Source organism: Panthera onca, chromosome D4, assembly GCF_046562875.1.
Source record: "Panthera onca isolate mPanOnc1 chromosome D4, mPanOnc1 haplotype 2, whole genome shotgun sequence".
NCBI lineage: Eukaryota > Metazoa > Chordata > Mammalia > Carnivora > Felidae > Panthera > Panthera onca.
Genome location: NC_138351.1, coordinates 13564826 through 13582359, shown reverse-complemented (window position 1 = coordinate 13582359; position 17534 = coordinate 13564826). Strand labels below are relative to the sequence as shown.

The 17534-nt window shown below is 36.3% G+C and overlaps 1 protein-coding gene across 2 annotated transcripts in view; it reads right to left on the bottom strand.

Annotated features, from left to right (window-relative positions):
- SMC5 (structural maintenance of chromosomes 5) overlaps window positions 1–17534 on the bottom strand; it is a 96078-nt gene that overhangs the window by 64935 nt on the left and 13609 nt on the right. For both annotated transcript variants that reach the window (XM_060610088.3, XM_060610089.3), the window contains exons 3-8: window positions 14044–14096; window positions 6552–6714; window positions 5424–5558; window positions 3586–3726; window positions 2062–2223; window positions 992–1063 (exon numbers count right to left, since the gene is read on the bottom strand). In XM_060610088.3, coding sequence (XP_060466071.1) covers window positions 992–1063; window positions 2062–2223; window positions 3586–3726; window positions 5424–5558; window positions 6552–6714; window positions 14044–14096 — 726 coding nt within the window. The remainder of the gene's footprint in view (window positions 1–991; window positions 1064–2061; window positions 2224–3585; window positions 3727–5423; window positions 5559–6551; window positions 6715–14043; window positions 14097–17534) is intronic.

The window sequence follows — 17534 nt, the reverse complement described above, 5'->3', positions numbered from 1 at the left end:
CTTTTCCCTTCTAAACTCTAAAAAAAAAGGGTTCACTCCCACAAGGATAAAGGGAACAAGGTAGGAGACACCAGCAATTGGGGGATTTCAATAACATTCAGAAAAGGAGAGACAGCACAGGGACAACTAATTTAGCAGCTTAGTTAGTCTAAGAGCCACAGGGTAAAAGGCATGAAAGGACACGGAAAAGACGACTCTTCCAAAACAAAAACCAAAATACAAATCCCAGAGACTCTCAACAACTAGGAAATGGCAAGTACAAAAGGACTGCCCTGCCCTACCTCCTGCACCCCATCCGTACAGACAACCTGAGCACCTGACACGGACGGCCTAGCTTCTGCCATGGAAATGTGAGGTTTATTCTCTGGAGAAATTAAATGAGAGGTGCCTGCCTGGGCTTTGAAGATGAAGGCACAGAAAAAAGGGTGAGGCTGAAAACTGGAAGATTAACATAATGCTTCAACTGCCAGGAATGCTTCAGGTTATACACCTTTCCCTAAGAGAGGTAATTCACATTTTAGTTTCTCAATGGTTCTAAAGAACAAAACCCCACATATAGCTGGGGATCTCTTAGCTAAAAAGCCCGTCTTCTTGCATAGTCATCCTAAAATAATTCTGGCATCAAGCCCCACACCTGTGCACAAAGAATCTGCATTAGCTTTGTAATGTCCTATCTTAACATAAACAGAATCTCTTAAAATTTAATTTCTGCTACTGAGATAACTAAATCCAATTTTACCATTAAAAAACTATAGCCACCCAGTTACAAAGATCATAATGCTTATTGATAAGTAGTTTTTGAGAATTTTTCCTAATTACCCTCTGTGCAACTTCTCTACTTCCAGATCTTAGTATCCCTCACAGATTAAGAGGCAGAGAATGAAGAAAACTTTAAACAACTCCCAAACAAAAAGTCGTCCCATAATCCAGACCCGAACACAAAAAAGTTAGGGTAAATTAGCATAATAAAAATGTCAATACAAAATCTTACCTGTTTATCTTTCCTTTCTATAATATCTTGCTTTTGTTTGCATTTTTGAGATGTCTCTTTAATATCTGTTGCCTGTAAGATTGAACCAGAAGGAGGGGAATTTAGTTAAAATCTCAAGCAAGCAAATTATGTGGCCCAGCCATCAAAATATTAAATTAACCCACAATGCTTTTTCATGATTTCTTTCAAACCAAATTCATAATCATCACCAAAAATACTAAGTTACCTGCAAATCTATAAAAGGTTATTCCTATTGATATTAACAACAGCTGTAGCAATATGCATACATATGTTTTCTTTATTTCTTCACATTTATTATCTCATGTTATTTCATCTGATCCTAAAAATAATCCTATTAGGACAGCAGGAGCCCACAGTTTAAACCATTCTTAACATCTGATTCCAAAATCTCCCTAAAGTTAACAGCCATGACCATAAAAATTTTTAATTTAGGTTTAAAATGTTTAGTTTATTTGTTTTGAGAGAGAGAGAGAGAGAGAGAGCGCGCGAAAGAGAGAGAATGTGTGTGTGTGCGTGGGAGGGGCAGAAAGAAAGGAAGAGAGAATCCTAAGCAGGTTCTGCACCGGCTCAGAAACCCCAAGATCATGACCTCAGGCAAACCAAGAGTCAGTTGCTTAACCAACTGAGCCACTCAAGCACCCCTTAGGTTTAAATGTTTTAAATACATTTTTTAAAAAATAGTATATTCCATATGCCACAGAATATGGCATAGAATACATAGAATACTATGTATTCTAAGACACACAAGGTTTTCTACAATACGCTCACAAAAGGAGTTCAATGTTTCTAGGAACACGACTCTGAATCCTCTTATAATTAAAATAATCACATTTCAGTTTTCCCTTTTGTATCTTGGAATTTCCATAAAGTAGCAACTGTCCAAATGTGGCGATTAGACCCTAAGAACCCTGTGGTGGCCGAATTCAGTCAGAGAATGTAAACGATGAAAGCTACAAGTCCATCTACAAAATATCTTAAAAGATGGCAAAAGAGCTCTTGTATTTGCTAAAATAAAACACAGAAAATCCAAAAATGAGCCATAGAAGTACCTTCTCTTTGATTCGAGCCTCCAAACTGTGACGCTGCCTCTCAATTTCTTCAATTCGACGTGTCATAGGGATCTGCCCTTCTTTAAGTTTTCTGACCTCTTCCTTCACTCGGTCTCGAGCTAGCTTTACTTCTTCATACTCCTGACGGACATTTTCATATTCCTTGCAATTAATTCAAAAAACAGAAGTTAATGCACTACTAGCTTAAACTAAGTCATATACTAAAATCAAGGTGCAGGAAAAACCAAATCTATGAAAAAACCCTTTTGATATCCTTTTGGCAGGTCCACAAGTATAAAGTTTGCCATAAGAAACAATGTCAGATATAGTGAATTCCAACGACGTATAAAGAAGCTTGACACTGTCTTAGTACTTGTCTCTATTACGAGGTCAGACTCCAACTTCCATCCCTTCCGGGTTCTGAAACTTACACACTAATTGCTACTAAAATAAGGGTTTCCTCTCGTCTCTCAATAGAGGAAGGATATCAGAACTTACAAATAAACAAAAGAAATTCAATTATGAAAAGTAAAAATGAAAAAAAAAACGAGGAAAATGGGTCACAAGGAGAACAAAAAGCAGCATGCAGGTAAAAATGAGGCTTGTCATGTCACAGGAATTAATAAATATTTGCTAAAAAATAACAAAAGTAAGTGGAGTACTAAGGGAGCACAGAGTAAGAATGAACGGGAGGAAGAAAAGTAAGATTATAAACATGTGAGTAAATTTTTAAAAAACGAAAAAAGATTGAAATCAATCTTAGAAAGAAAAGGATTAACCAAAAGACTTTAAAGGAGAAACATAAAGTAGGTTTAAGACTAATAATGGACATAGGAAAATGTAATCAAAACAAGCTAAAGAAAGGAAAAAGTTTAAGAATAATGGGATCGTGGGACAGGAGAGGGTGATGAGGTGGGGGGAGAAAGGCCACAAATACAGCCACTCATTTTTCCATTCTATTAACAATTATTTCCATCCTAAGCCTGGAACAAACATTATGAAACTTCCTCAATCTGTTCCGCCCATCAAAAAGAAATGCACTGAGAGAACTGACTCTTGAGTCCAAACTATGGTCTGGGACACTATTCATCATAGGGTGATTAGGAAGAAAACAGCAGCATCAATAAGCTTATGAAGCAGGAGTAGAGAATCACAGCACATAGCGTGCAGCTCCTTCCAGACCAAAAGTCAGTATCAGTAGTATACGCCAAGTGAATTCTCAGCGACCTAAGGACACTCCAAGAGTTAATTTTTATATGTGTAAACATTTTTAGATCATTACATTTTATAAAACAAAACTACCTGTTGAGGACTCGTATCCAGAAAAATAAAGAGCACAATCAACTGTTACCCGTTATACAAGTATACAGCTACATCATACCACAGAGACAAACTTTATGATGATTTTTAAGGCAAAAATGAACAAAAACACCTAATCTGAATACAGAGCAATTAGTGCCTTCTTCATAGCTTTTCTGCCAGTAAAAAGAATCACTATTTTTGCCTCTGATAATTAAGACTTACCACCCATGGTCTTTTCGCTTCAAGCATCTCGATCAAATCTAAATGTCGCTTACGTTCATAGAATCTCTCCACATCTTGTTTATATCTTTCATTCCTCTGAATCATTTTCTCTAGATATTCAGTTTTCTCTTTGCACGAGGTCTAAAACAAATATGTAACAAATCGCTTAACTGAGAAGACAACAGGTCAAATCTTTTAATAATGAAAGACAATGCTAGCAAAATTTCACAATAAAGAATTTCACAGGAGTTCTTAAGAACTGTGTAAAACTAACATGCATGCGTGAGTTCTGGTCTAGGCTCTACAATTTATTAGTCGGGCAACTGTGAGGAAGCCCTGCCACACCTGAGCCTAGAGTCTTCCTGCCTAAAGAGAAGACAGGTATCTGCCCCACTCGCCTCAAGGGCACAAGTGATGTACTTACTATAAGTGCAAGTTCAACAAAAGCTGGAACGTGAAAAGTAGTATATTAAGATTTGTATGTTATGAACACTCATGACTTAAGGACTAAGAAATGAGACGAAGGAAGGTAAGATCTGGCTTTCAGACTGCGAGTTCACAAGCGCAAAGATGTACTCAGAACCTAGTACAATACATGCTTGCGTTCTTTCAGAGGATGGCAGCGGTCTCGGTGAGTGTTTCAGATGGAGTACAGTGGTCCCTCCCCTATCTGTGGGGAATACAGCCCCAAACCACTAGATGATGCCCGAAACCACAACAGTACCAAACCCTACATACCTGGTTTTCCCTATACATGCATACCTATGATAAAGCTTAATTTATAAATGAGACACAGAGACTGACAATAACATGGCAGAATAACTGTAACAATATGCTGTAATAAAAGTCATGTGGATGTGGTCTCTCTCAAAATACTGGACTGTTGTCACCCTTCTGCTTGTGATGACTGACATGAGTGATAAAATGCCACGTGAAGTGAGGTGACCGACAGAGGCACTGTGATGTAATGTCAGATTATTGCTGTACTTGTGACAATATGTCAGGAGGATCATCTGCTTCTAGACCGCGAGTGACCGCAGGTAAATGAAATGGCAGTAACTAAAAGCATGAAGGGGAGGGTGGGGAAACTAATGTATGAGACTGGTCCATGGGGGCAAAGGTAAAAAGACTTAATAAGTATCTAGAGCAATATAAAATAATTACTACTCCTTGGGTCATTCAGTCTGATTAAGTATAATAAATATTAAATTACAACAATATGCATATTATTAAGTATGGGCAGTTACGGTGTAAGAGAAAGCATTTGTTTATAAGGCGTCTGATTACAAAAATATACTGGATTTATTTTAGTGGCTGGGACATGGAGAATGATTCATTACACAAAACACCTTTTAAAAGGGTATTCTATAAAAGGACTCATAAAGTCTAACCTACCTCCTGCAACTGAAAAAATATAGAAATGGTTCAAAAGAGACACTGTGTCAAAAGCTACAGGGTATCTGCTGTACTCCCCCAAAGCCTTTTGGGTCCTGACTCATGGCAGGTGTTAAAGAAATGCTAAATGAGTAAAAGAATAATATTGAAACTTCCTGAGAGGTAAAAACATACTTTAAAATAATATGATTGGTTCTTTAGAAATTTAATTCGTAACATGTGTTTGATGAAATGGTAGTCAGATTTTTCAAACTTTCCATGATCAAATCCATTTCTCACTTTTTGTCACCTAGTTTAATGTTAGCGATAAAATCCTACGTGAGAAAAAAAATCACAAATAAATGAAGTCACTCAATGAATCGGAGCTCCTATTCACTCTCCCACATTATGAAAGACAAAAATCAGTGAGGAACAATAGAAATGAGTTGTCTATTTATAAATACCTCTAGTTGTTTTTCTTTCTCCCTGAAGTTTTTGAGTTCACAGTGGTATCTGTGCATTTCTGGAGGTCCAATGGACTTCTCAGTAGCTTCAAGGAGTTCAATTTTACTCAGTTTAGCAAATTCTCCAACTTTATCCTAGAGCACAAAATTTAAATATCAACAACTATTATCACTTATAAATATCTTCAAAACATGTATGATTCAATGATCGCACCTGTCAAGATGAAACTTTGAAAAGAAAAAAATTATAAGATGTGCCAATATAAATGTCCCGCATACACTATTCTTTAAAATGATAAATATAAACTTAGGGTATGAACTCTCATCTTTCTGAGAACCTTTTAAAAATTTCTATGCCAATATTTCTAAGGCAAAGTGTTTATATACACATAATAAATAGCTTGGGAATAAAAGAAAAAACAGTCCCCTGGATTGAAATGATCATTATCTACCACTCATCAGTTGGAATGTTAGAAGTTAAGAAAAAAGACATTTCAAACATCTACTTCATATCAGACACCAGCTAACAATGCTTTCAAATTTTAAATCTGTATTTAATTTGGACATATGTAATCAAATCATTGTTTCCGAATGGAAAATATGAACTATGATTCAGACACTAGACAGGACTCAAAGATGTAATAACATTCACTTCAACATTTAACATCTAATGTGCATTTTCAGGATATTTTTACTAAAATTTAAAATATGACAAAGTTTTAGAAGGCACACATAACCGATTTAAGAGTTTTAGTGTATCAAGTATACTTGATGTATTTATACAAAAACACAATTAAGAAGTTATTTATTAACAAAATTTTAAGAGACTACAAAGTGTAAGCACATGGTCATCCAAGTTACTCTACTTCAAAACAATACAACTTGATACCCTTTACAATATTCTGCAATTGAGACTTTCAACTTCTTATCACTTCAAATCACTACAATAAGATCATAATAGGAGATGAGATGCTATCTTTTACAAAGAACAGTGAGTATTAACATTACCAGGCTGTGAGTTTAAATAGCACCCATGACAACATCTCGTGAAAAGTATTTCTATTCTCAAATGGCATGAAGAGGAAGAAACATGCAATTTTCCCATCTGTACACTGATTTCTCTCATACCTGAGGTAGAAACTGGCAAAGATTGCCCACTTGAATATTTAAGGCTGCAACTTGCTCTTCCACCACTTTCTGGGTTGTAGATTTTTTGTTGATGAACCAAGATGACTGATTTTTTGCCACGTCAATTTCACGGGTGATGGTAAGATTTCCAGAATTTCTGAACCTATTTAAAAAATAATTTAAAAATCCTTATATTCAGAATTACATGTATCACTTTAGAAATAAAATTTCCAAAATTCTCTTGCAACAAAGGTTGCCAGACAGGATTGTTACTACAATTTTTATTCCTTCTGATATTTTGGCCCCTCCAAAGAAGGAAATCTTGATATTTTATTGGTAATAATACTTAATTGACCACACGTAAGTTACCACAGATTCAACATCACAATTATTTAAACTGTTACAGCAAATGCCAATACTAATTTCCAAACACTGACAGAGAATTTATATATCTGAAGTTATTTATCCTTTAAATTATGTTATTCTCCAATCACATGCGTTGACTGCAATTCAAAACAGGTTGGCATATTAAAGCATATAAAAACTAAATGCTGAAACTTCCACTACTTGGAAAATATATGAATAGAAACCAATTCTTGCATAAGCACTTCCAGACATCAGAACTAGCCCAGTCATACAGGTAGCCCATGCCTTCCTCATCACGTACTCTACTCTGAATTCAGAGGAGACCACAACATACAGCCTTATAAAGGAACATTAAGCAATACAGAATCTGAAAGAAGGGTATTTACTTATTTCTTGCTTTTAGAAGTACTACTGCTCCACACCTCCCATCCATCTTCTTCACTGGGAATCAGCAGCATGTGGTAGAAAGATAAATTATTGGTATTCAATGGCTAAATGACAATGATAATTTGTAAATGTTGTGTATATAGACTATATTGTAATCAGAACACTCCAAACATTAAGATTTCACAACTTAAAAAAAAGTCGTTTTAAATTTTCATTTCCAGCAGAATGACTAATGAAGTACCCTTCCTGAGCTTCTTGCTGTAAAGTACGAATAATGAAATATTAAAATATGTTCACAAATGCATTTATGAGTTGGCTTGAAAGTAAGTAATTCTGGCCAAAATCCCAGTGCAGGTGGAGATCCAGAAGTGGAAAAATGAAAATGGCTTTTACCCTGGGAGCATGTATTCCACCAAACAACCTTACACATTTTCATAATCACCCAGGAGAGGGGCTGCAGAGGAGGCCTACAGCTACCCAAAGTAGAGGGTCTAATAAAAACCAGCCCCAGAAGACTACACCCTCATGGAAGGGTAAACTAGAAGTACACCACCACCATCACCAGACCCAGCGAAGTGCCTGTCGCAAACTATGGCTTGGACGGAAAAAGTCTCTCCTGACACGCTTATTAACCACAAGTCAGTCTCAAACAGATGAGTATCTTGAATTTAGTTACATGACATACCTAAGATTCAAAATGCACCAACTGAGAATTGTGTATATTTTGATCCTGGTTTGAAAGTATCCAATGATCTGCTGCAGAAGTCAGTGAAAATACCCTCAGCAGTAACCTACCTTTACCCTCAAAGAATTAACACGAAGTTCAAAGAGAAAGGAGCGGCTTACTGGAAACACACACAAAAACAAAGCATCAAGAGTACGAACTAGCAGAAATAACAAAGTAGAATCATACTGGAAACAATGGGCAAGTACAGAATAAGTATATTTACTGTATTTCAAGAAATAGAAGATGGAAAATATTGACTTGTATCTAGGATCTGAAAAAGAACCACAGGGAAATGGACTAGAATGGAGCACAAAGACATAAAAAAATGAAAAATATGAAGGATGTAAAGAGACACAGATGACTTAGACCCCAATATCTAATAAGAGTGCCAGGGGAGCCTGGGTGGCTCAGTCTGTTAAGTGTCTGACTTTGGTTCAGGTCATGATCTCACAGTTTCTGAGTTTGAGCCCCACACTGGGCTCTGTGCTGACAGCTCAGAGTTTAGAGCCTGCTTCAGATTCTGTGTTTCCACTTCTCTCTGCCCCTCCCCCACTCATCCTCCCTCTATCTCTTTCTCAAAAATAAGCATTAAAAAAAAATACAGTTCCAGAAGGAAGAGAGACAAAGAATGGATCAGAGGCAATATATGAAGAGATAATACATAAGAATTTTCCAAACCATAAATTTAAGAAGCTCACTAAATCCCAAGCAAAATAAACAAACAATAAATCCACATCTAAATATATGGTGTAAAACTATAAAACACCAAAAACTGAGATAGGATTTTAAAAATCACTTGAGAAAAGGAGAATTACTATGAAAGAAACTAAGATCAGATTCACATCTGAAGACAATGGAATAATACTTCACATATGTTGAGAAAAGACCTATTGGGGCACCTGGAGGGCTCAGTCTGTTGAGAGCCCAACTTTGGCTCAGGTCGTGATCTTGAAGTTTGTTAGTTCAAGCCCCACGTTGGGCTCGCTGCTGTCAGTGCAGAGTCCGCTTCAGATCCTCTGTCCCCTTCTCTCTGCCCCTCCCCTGAATGCGCTCTCCCAAAAATAAATAAACCTTAAAAAGAAGAAAGAAAGAAAAGAAAAAGAAAAAAGACCTATCGATGTAGACTTTTATATCCAGCATATACACCTTTCAAGATTGATAGCAAAAGATCATCATTTTCAGACAAAAACTTAGTGTTCCACTAGAAGATCCTCATTAAAGAAAACTTTAAAAAATGTCCTCTGGCAGAAAGAAAGTAATCCCAGAGGAAATCACAAAAATGCAAGAAAGAATAAAAAGCAAGGCAAACCAAAAATACATAGGATAATTCTAAACAAACAATGAGAGTTATTTATAGTTATTATGTCTTAAAGACTTGATAAGATAAAATTAAAATAGTTCAGGGAAATTATTCAAATAAAAGTAATGTAAGGTCTTTATTCAATAGTATGAAAATAAAGACATCTAAGTCTAGACTCAAATTCAAATATATATGTTAAAAATTCTAACCACTAAAACAAGAATGACTAATTTTCAAAACAGTAAAGAAAATATTAAAGCAAACAAAAATCCAAACAAAGGCATGAGAGAAAAGATATAGTGAAAAGTAGAACAAATAAAAAGCATGGAATAAGGCAGTAAAAGTAAATCCAAAAATGTAAGTCATTCAATACATGTAATGGATCATATGCATTATGTAAAAAGCAATATAAACAACACCAGCTATCCTTGTTCAAATGAGATATTAAAGGTCTAAAAAAACTTGAAATAAATGAATAAAACCTGAAAAATACTTAAAAAAGAAAGCTGCCAACTATGTTAGTGGCAAGTTAAACACATTCTAAGGGTAATGCATCAAAAGACAAAGAAGTCAGTACGTAACAACAGAAAGTTCAATTCACTCGGAAGATCAAGCAATGTGAATCTTAGCTGCAACTAATAACGTCCTGAAAATACACAAAGCAAAAACTGACAGGATGAGGCTAACTGACAAATCTACACAGAAGTATAATGTAAAACACCTTTCTCAGTAAAGAATCGATCTGATGACCAAAATCACAAATATACAAGATTTAAAAATATAATTAATCAGTTGAACTAATGGACAAATAGACAATACTGCACATAACAAGAGCAGAATACTCATTCTTTCAATCCAGCGGGTAACATTTATGAAAGCTCACTATAAGTATACCTCGACAAACGTCAAAGGGTTGGTAACATGACCGTATATATATAACTCTATATAATATAGTAATATTATATATTGTACAATAGCACATATATAATTTAACATATTATTTATAATATATATTTTTTTCTACTACAGTACTATCATCAAAGTGGAAATCAATACTAAAATATAACAAGAAAACCACTACATGAGAATCTTAAAGAACTTCTAATTATGAACTCATAAAGAAAATGAAGAAAATATTCAGAACTGAATAGGAAAATGCTTTATATACCAAAACTTAGGAGAAAGAGCTAAAGCAGTATTGACAGGGAAATTTTTAACCTATTTATATTAAGGAAAATAAAAGACTACACATTTGTACAATAAATATCAATTTCAAGAAATTAGACAAAGCAAAAAAAACCCAAAAACCCAAAAGTTTAAAGAAAAATCAGTAAAGATATGTGTAGAAATTAATGAAACAGAAAACAATGATATAACAGAGAAACAACAATGCAGAAGTCAATTCACTGAAAAGACTAACAAAACTGACAAATCAAATCCTTCAAATTAAGGGGTAAAAAAACAAAGGAGGTTAATACTACTACAGAAGACATTTAGATCATGCCACGTCTCTGCTCAAATCCTGGTGGGTTCACAGCTTACTGAAAATAAATAAATGCAAAGTCCTCACAGCAGCCTACAAGTCCCTTGGAGCCGGCTCCTTGATGTTTTCAGACCTTACCTCTTACTATTCTCTTGTTCAATGCAATGCAGTCACACAAGATACCACTTGAGTCTTAGCATTTGCAGACACCAAAATGCTATTTCCCCAAGCATTTCCATGCTCATCACCTTATCTCCTTTAAGTCTTTGCTCAAGTACCATCTTCTGAGTGAGAACTTTCCTGATCACCCTATTTAATACCATAAACTCTACTCTGGCACTCCCTCCCTGTCCTCCTTTCCTGCTCGATTTTCTACGTTAGTACCTATCATCACCTAAAATAATATTTTACCTATTTATGTATCCGTCCCTCTCCTCATGCCCCTAACCATAAATTCCAGAAGGCTGTACCCCTCTCCCCCTCAACGTATAGGTACTCCAGAATTACTTGAAAGTGACTGCATCAGTGTGTGCCAGAGATTATTCTATTCACCGTTCCACTCAACGAGTATGTGACCAGTTAACAGATTTGTTCAACAGCAGTAATTTCAACTAATGATGAGCCATTTTGTGTTTGGTATTCCCAGCAAGTGACCACAATGTAACTATAATGACTTTGGGGAAACGGAAACCTCCCCCATGTCAGATGTGGTAACAGAACTCTGGTTCATGGTCACTGGTTAGATTATTACAGCTAGTGGCTATTGCATGCCAGCATGTGTGCCTCTTCAGAGAAGTAAGAAAACAATTGGGCCATGGTGATGGAGTAGAAAATCAGGAGTGCTTAACACCTGCTGCCATCCATAAAAGACACTGAAACTTAAGTATTAATACTTCTTCTGTATGTCAGAAATATACCTGGCTTCATATATTTATGTCAGTTGCAATATCGAAGAAACCACTGTGACCCATCAATGGTACCAAGGTTAACACAGGAGTTATCTTTGGCTAATGGAGATATAATTCACATACCATTTTAAATATACGAATCAATGCTTTTTTCATTGTGGTAAAATGTGCATAACATAAAATTTACCACTTTAACCATTTTTAGGTGTATAGTTGAAGGAAGATGTGCTTCAACAATGGTCTTTAACATATTCACAAGGTTGTGCCACCATCACCACCATCTATTTCCGAAATCTCTTCACCACCCCCAAAAAGGAGCCCAAACCTGTTAAGTCGTCACTCCCTATTCTCTCCACTCCTCCTTCCTAAGCAGCCACAAATCTATTTTCTGTCTCTGCAGATTTGCCTATTCTGGACATTTCATATAAATGCAGTGATACAGTCTGTAGCATTTGTGTCTGGCTTCTTCCACCAAGCACGTTCTCCAGGTTCACCCATGTCGCAGGATCCATCGGCACTTCCTGCCTTTCTGTAGCTGAATAAGATGTCATTGTGTGAATGTATCACATTTTGTTTAGTCATTTACCAGACGATAGACATTTGGGGTGTTTACAATTTTTCACTATTAAAATTAGGAAAAGGCTAATTTTGTGCAAATGAGTAAACAATGTCTACGACAGTAACCGGATCAAAGATTTATTTAAAACCTGATAATATACTCCCAAGTAAGATAAAGTGCTTACATTCCCACAGTGCATGACAGGATTCACTCCTCTATACCTTCATATTACTAAATTTTATTTAAAAATTTTTCTAAGCTAAAAGGAAAAAAGTCCTCATTTTGATTTCCTTGATAACTAATGAGTTATATCCTTTTTATAATTATTGGCCACTTATTTTACTTGGTGTTAAATGTTTTTGTTTGTTTCTTTTACCAGTTAGTAATTTTACTGAGTTGCATGAGACTTGGTATTTTAGTAAATTTAAGACATGTACAGGTTATTTGTGCTGAAAATGTTTTCTCCCGTCTATCACTCATTTTTAATTACAGTATCATTATTTTCAGCTGCATGTGGATGCAATCTAAATTTCCTATCTTCCCTTTTTTTTTTTAACATTTATTTTTGGGACAGAGAGAGACAGAGCATGAACAGGGATAAATTTCCTATCTTCCTTTTTATGGTTACTGGGTCCTATTGTGCTTGGAAGAGCCTCCTTCCCCTAAGACTTAAAAAATCTACACTTTTTTTCCCTAGTATTTTCAAAGTTACATATTTTTTCACTCAGCTTTTAACACATCTAGGTTTTATTCATGAATAGAGTATTTGATAAAGCTCTAAATTTATGTTAAAAAAATTAATAGCCAATTAACTTACTTCAATTTGAGTAATTTATAGCCCAACCTTAAACTGCCATCTTTACAATAAATCCTGTTTTATATTCAGGTCTGTCCCTACTTCTTCCATTCTGCTCCTCCAATTTTCTGTACTAATACACCACACTATCAACAGCATTAGAGTCCACTCTAACATCTAGTACACAAATACCTTATTCATGATTCTACTTTTCCAAAATCTTCTTGGGTTTTCCAGCACATTTATTCTCCCAGATAAACTTTAGAATCAAACTTACCTGTTGATACTCTGATTGGAATTGTGTCAAATTTATATATTTGGAAAGGACTGATATGTTAATAATGATATGAACTATATGCTTCTAGGAACATAGTAAGCTTCTCCATTTATTCAAGTCTTGGTTTTATATCTTTCAGTAAAATACTATCATTACATTTTAATGAACTGAGTATAATCTTTTGTGTATGCCTATTTCTCATTGCTATATAAATAAAACATTTCCCCCACAGTTTTTGAGTAAAAAGATCATATCCCCATATCCTATAAAACGATGAGGCTATCAGATAATTTTTTAAACCTAAAGCTAGAAATTCCAGGACTTTGTAGAACACTCCAAAAAACAACACTAAAAATCAACTAAGCGGTAAACAAACCTGCGTAAAAAAGACTGAAAGTATATACACGAAGGAGGGTTAACTGGTGTCATCTTGAATACTAACTCTGATCCATCAGAAATGGCTGCCAAGAGGTAATTTCTTTAAGAATTCTATTGAAAAAAATTCTTACAATTTAGTTTTTAAAAGACACCTTAAAAAAATAACTTCTCTGGATAAAATATCCTCGAAATAGTAGTTCCAACATTTACATGATAACGTTATGTTATTACTGTTTTCTAAAGTCACGAGGAATGCATGAACATCAAGAAATTGTACAGAAAACGGTGGTTTCAGTACTTTTAACACTTACAATTCAATTTCAACCATTCCTTTGGAACATCCTCTCTTCACAAAAAAGCCAACCTAGAGTAAAAAAAAAACAATATGCACTGAGCGAGGACATTCCCAGGTTATCCCAGATTTAGTGAAGTCATTATTATTTGTCAAATTAAAATTCTTTCATTAAGTATTTTCTCTGTCCACTCCTATCACTTTCCCAGATTTGAGTCCCTCCATTGTTTCCACCCACCAGCGACAAAAATTAGTTACCATTTACCGAACATTCTATGTGCCAGACAGCCTCTTACAAAACTCGTGAGAAAGCCAGTAAGTGATACAGAGCAAAGAACTGAACCCACATAATCTGGCTCCAGAGTCTGTGTGCTTAGCCTCTGTACTAAAAACTCTCCTTATAGGCAAAAAAGCCAGTGGGAAAATAGGTTCTACAGTTTAACCATAGAGCCATACCAAATCTCCTTATTACCATTGGAGACTTCTTTGGAGTGGCACCGATAAAATATCAACAATCACTCTAATATTACCCATCCTGTCATTAATGAAGATATAATTGTCATTCTCTTAAAAAGAGCAATACACATAGGAAATACAATTTAAGTACAATCTATGGGATAAAACAGACATATTTCATATTTAAGCTAGTTTGTATATATGTATGACCAAAAACCTGAGACGGACCCTGGGCCTAAAACAATAAATCAGACCGGATCTTCAATCAGGCTATAAATAATTCTTAAAAAAATAATAATAATAATTATCTTGCAAATAATTATCTTTTTAATAGTGGTAACGGCAATGATGACAACTGAAACCACAACAGTGAACATCTATTAATATGCATTACCATATGCTACTCTGCTAAGCAATTTATAATTTCCTTTTTTAATACTCATAAGCAATCTCATGAGGTATATATTACATCCCTTTTACGGATGATGAAACTGATGCCCAGAGAGATGAAAAAGGAGGACTTGCCTTGTAACTAGTAAGTACAGCTTAATGATTAAGAGTACAGGCATTAATATACACCACTCAGGTTCCAATCTCAACTCTGCCATAAACATATAAGTTGTTTGATTCTGACAAGGCTACTTAAACTGTTTTAGTTTCTTCATAAACATGAAAAAACAATGGCATCTTTGTAAGAGTGCTATCTACTCACTGCCTTGCATCAGTTAAAATACTTGGTACCACTAAGAAGGAAAAAAATCATGAGGCAGTTCTTATTATCAAGTGTACATATGGATGATATAGAAGATGCTAGTGTTAAATTTTCATACCAGGATTTAACTGTAAATACAACATTAAACATGTTTTTAGTGAGAACTTGTGCAGCCCCTAAATATATCTAGGGATACCCAAAGGTCTGCAATGTGCCACCTAAGAAACCCTGCACTCCACAGTCTTCTTCAAAAACCCTACCACTCAAGGGGCATCTGGGTGGCTCAGTTGGTTGAGCATCCGACTTCAGCTCAGGTCATGATCTCACAATCTGTGAGTTCGAGCCCTGCGTCGGGCTCTGTGCTGACAGCTCAGAGCCTGGACCCTGCTTCAGATTCTGTGTCTCCCTCTCTCTCTGCCCCTCCCCTGCTCATGCTCTGTCTCTCTCTGTCTCAAAAATAAATAAAAACATTAAAAAAAAATAAAAAACAAAAACAAAAACCCTACCACTCAGGGTAAGATCTGTCTTCTTCCCTTCTGGCAACCACCACTTGGTTCTATATTGGAGTCTGTTAGTCTGTTTGTGGGTTTTTTGTTTTATTTTGTTTTAGATTCCACATACAAGTGAAATTGTATGGTATTTGTCTTTCCCTAACATATTTCACTTAGTATAACACCCTCTAGGTCCATTCAGGCTGTTGCAAATGTCAAGATTTCATTCTTTTTCATGGCTGAATAACATTCTACACGATGTCTTAACTTCATGTTAAGTCTTGATACCTGAGAGGGCAAGTTTTCCCATTGTGTTGAATTTCTTTATGAGTATCTTAGCTATTCTTGGCCCTTTGCTCTTCCATCTGAATTTCAGAACCTGCTTGTAACTATGACTGGAACGATGCTGATATGTACATCAATGTGAAGAATGAAATTTTTATATTAGGTCTTCCAGCCTGTTCATACTGTACATCTCTCCATCTGTTATAAACTCCTAATATTTTCAAAAAAGTTGTATAATTTCTACATTGTGTGTAAGTCTTACATATCCTTTGTTAACTTATTGCTATGTAAGCTGCATTTTTGTTGCTACTGTAAATGATATCAAGTTTTAATTGTATTTTTCTGTTCATTGTTAGTGTACAGAAATGCAAAAGATTTGTTATATAGTCTTGTATCTAGCAATCTTAATAAATTTCCATATTAATTCATCAGAAGGCTTATCTGAGGACTCTTTTGTGGTTTTCGTTGCAAACATTCATATAACCTGTAAATGACTTTTCTTTCTTTCCAACTTGTATCTTTTGTTTTACCTTCCTGTTCTGTCTAGAACTTTGAGTACAATGCTGATAGGAGTGATAGATAGTAGGCAACCTTGACTTGTTCTTTAACTTGCTGTATATTTTAGCTGTCTTTTATGCAATTAAGAAAGGTATCCTTGAAGGAGGGGCCAACATAGAGGACAAGTAGGGGGATCCGAAGTTCCCTCATCTCACAAACAAAGCAGTGTTGAAGCTAAAGAATGCTGAACTCCAAAGTCCGGGAGGAAAAGAAACAGTTGCTTACAGGGACCCACAGGGACAACCTGACCAGCCATAGGTGGGTGATTGCGAACTGGGAGAGATAAAATGAACAGAGGGGAGGGTTCCCCTTCTGTGGAGAGACAAAGGGAAGAGAAAGAGCAGCTGGGGAAGCACAGGACTGTATGTGGACAAGAAAAACAACAGGGACCAGGACATAGAAGGAGCCAATCTCTGAAGGGCTCTCTCCAGACTGGGGCGGGCTGCCCGGATCGCACACCTGGGGAAGAGGGGAGCCAGCCCCAGGCTAGCTGCCTAGGCCAAGGGCACTGTCCACAGTAGGAGAAAGCAATCCCCTCCCTGGAGTACAGTGGGACAGGCCAAAGCCTGCCTGCATCTGCCAGCCAGACGACTCATGCGGCGGTGCTGAGTGGCACTTCCCCAGTACCTGGGTGAACAGAGCAGGAGTTTGTCAAACGCCAAGGCACAGGAGCTGGCGGAGCAGGACAAACCGCCTCACTTGTGCCCATGGCACAGTGAGACTGTTCCAGAAGAGTGGTTTGGGACACCTGGTCCATGGAGGAGAGACTTGGGTGTCGTCATTTTTCTTCCCATCACCAACAAGGGGAAACTTCAGCAAAGGGACAGCAGGGCCCACAGTGGAGGCAGGACCTGCTTACACCAAACCACGCCCCTCCGTGACTGGTAACTGCGTATCTACTGGAGTGGGATTGAAGCTGATGAACCAGACGGCCCTTCCTCCAGACCAGCGCTGTTGCACTGGTTTAATTGCCTGATTTAATTCTCAGACAGTTCTTACTGTATAGAT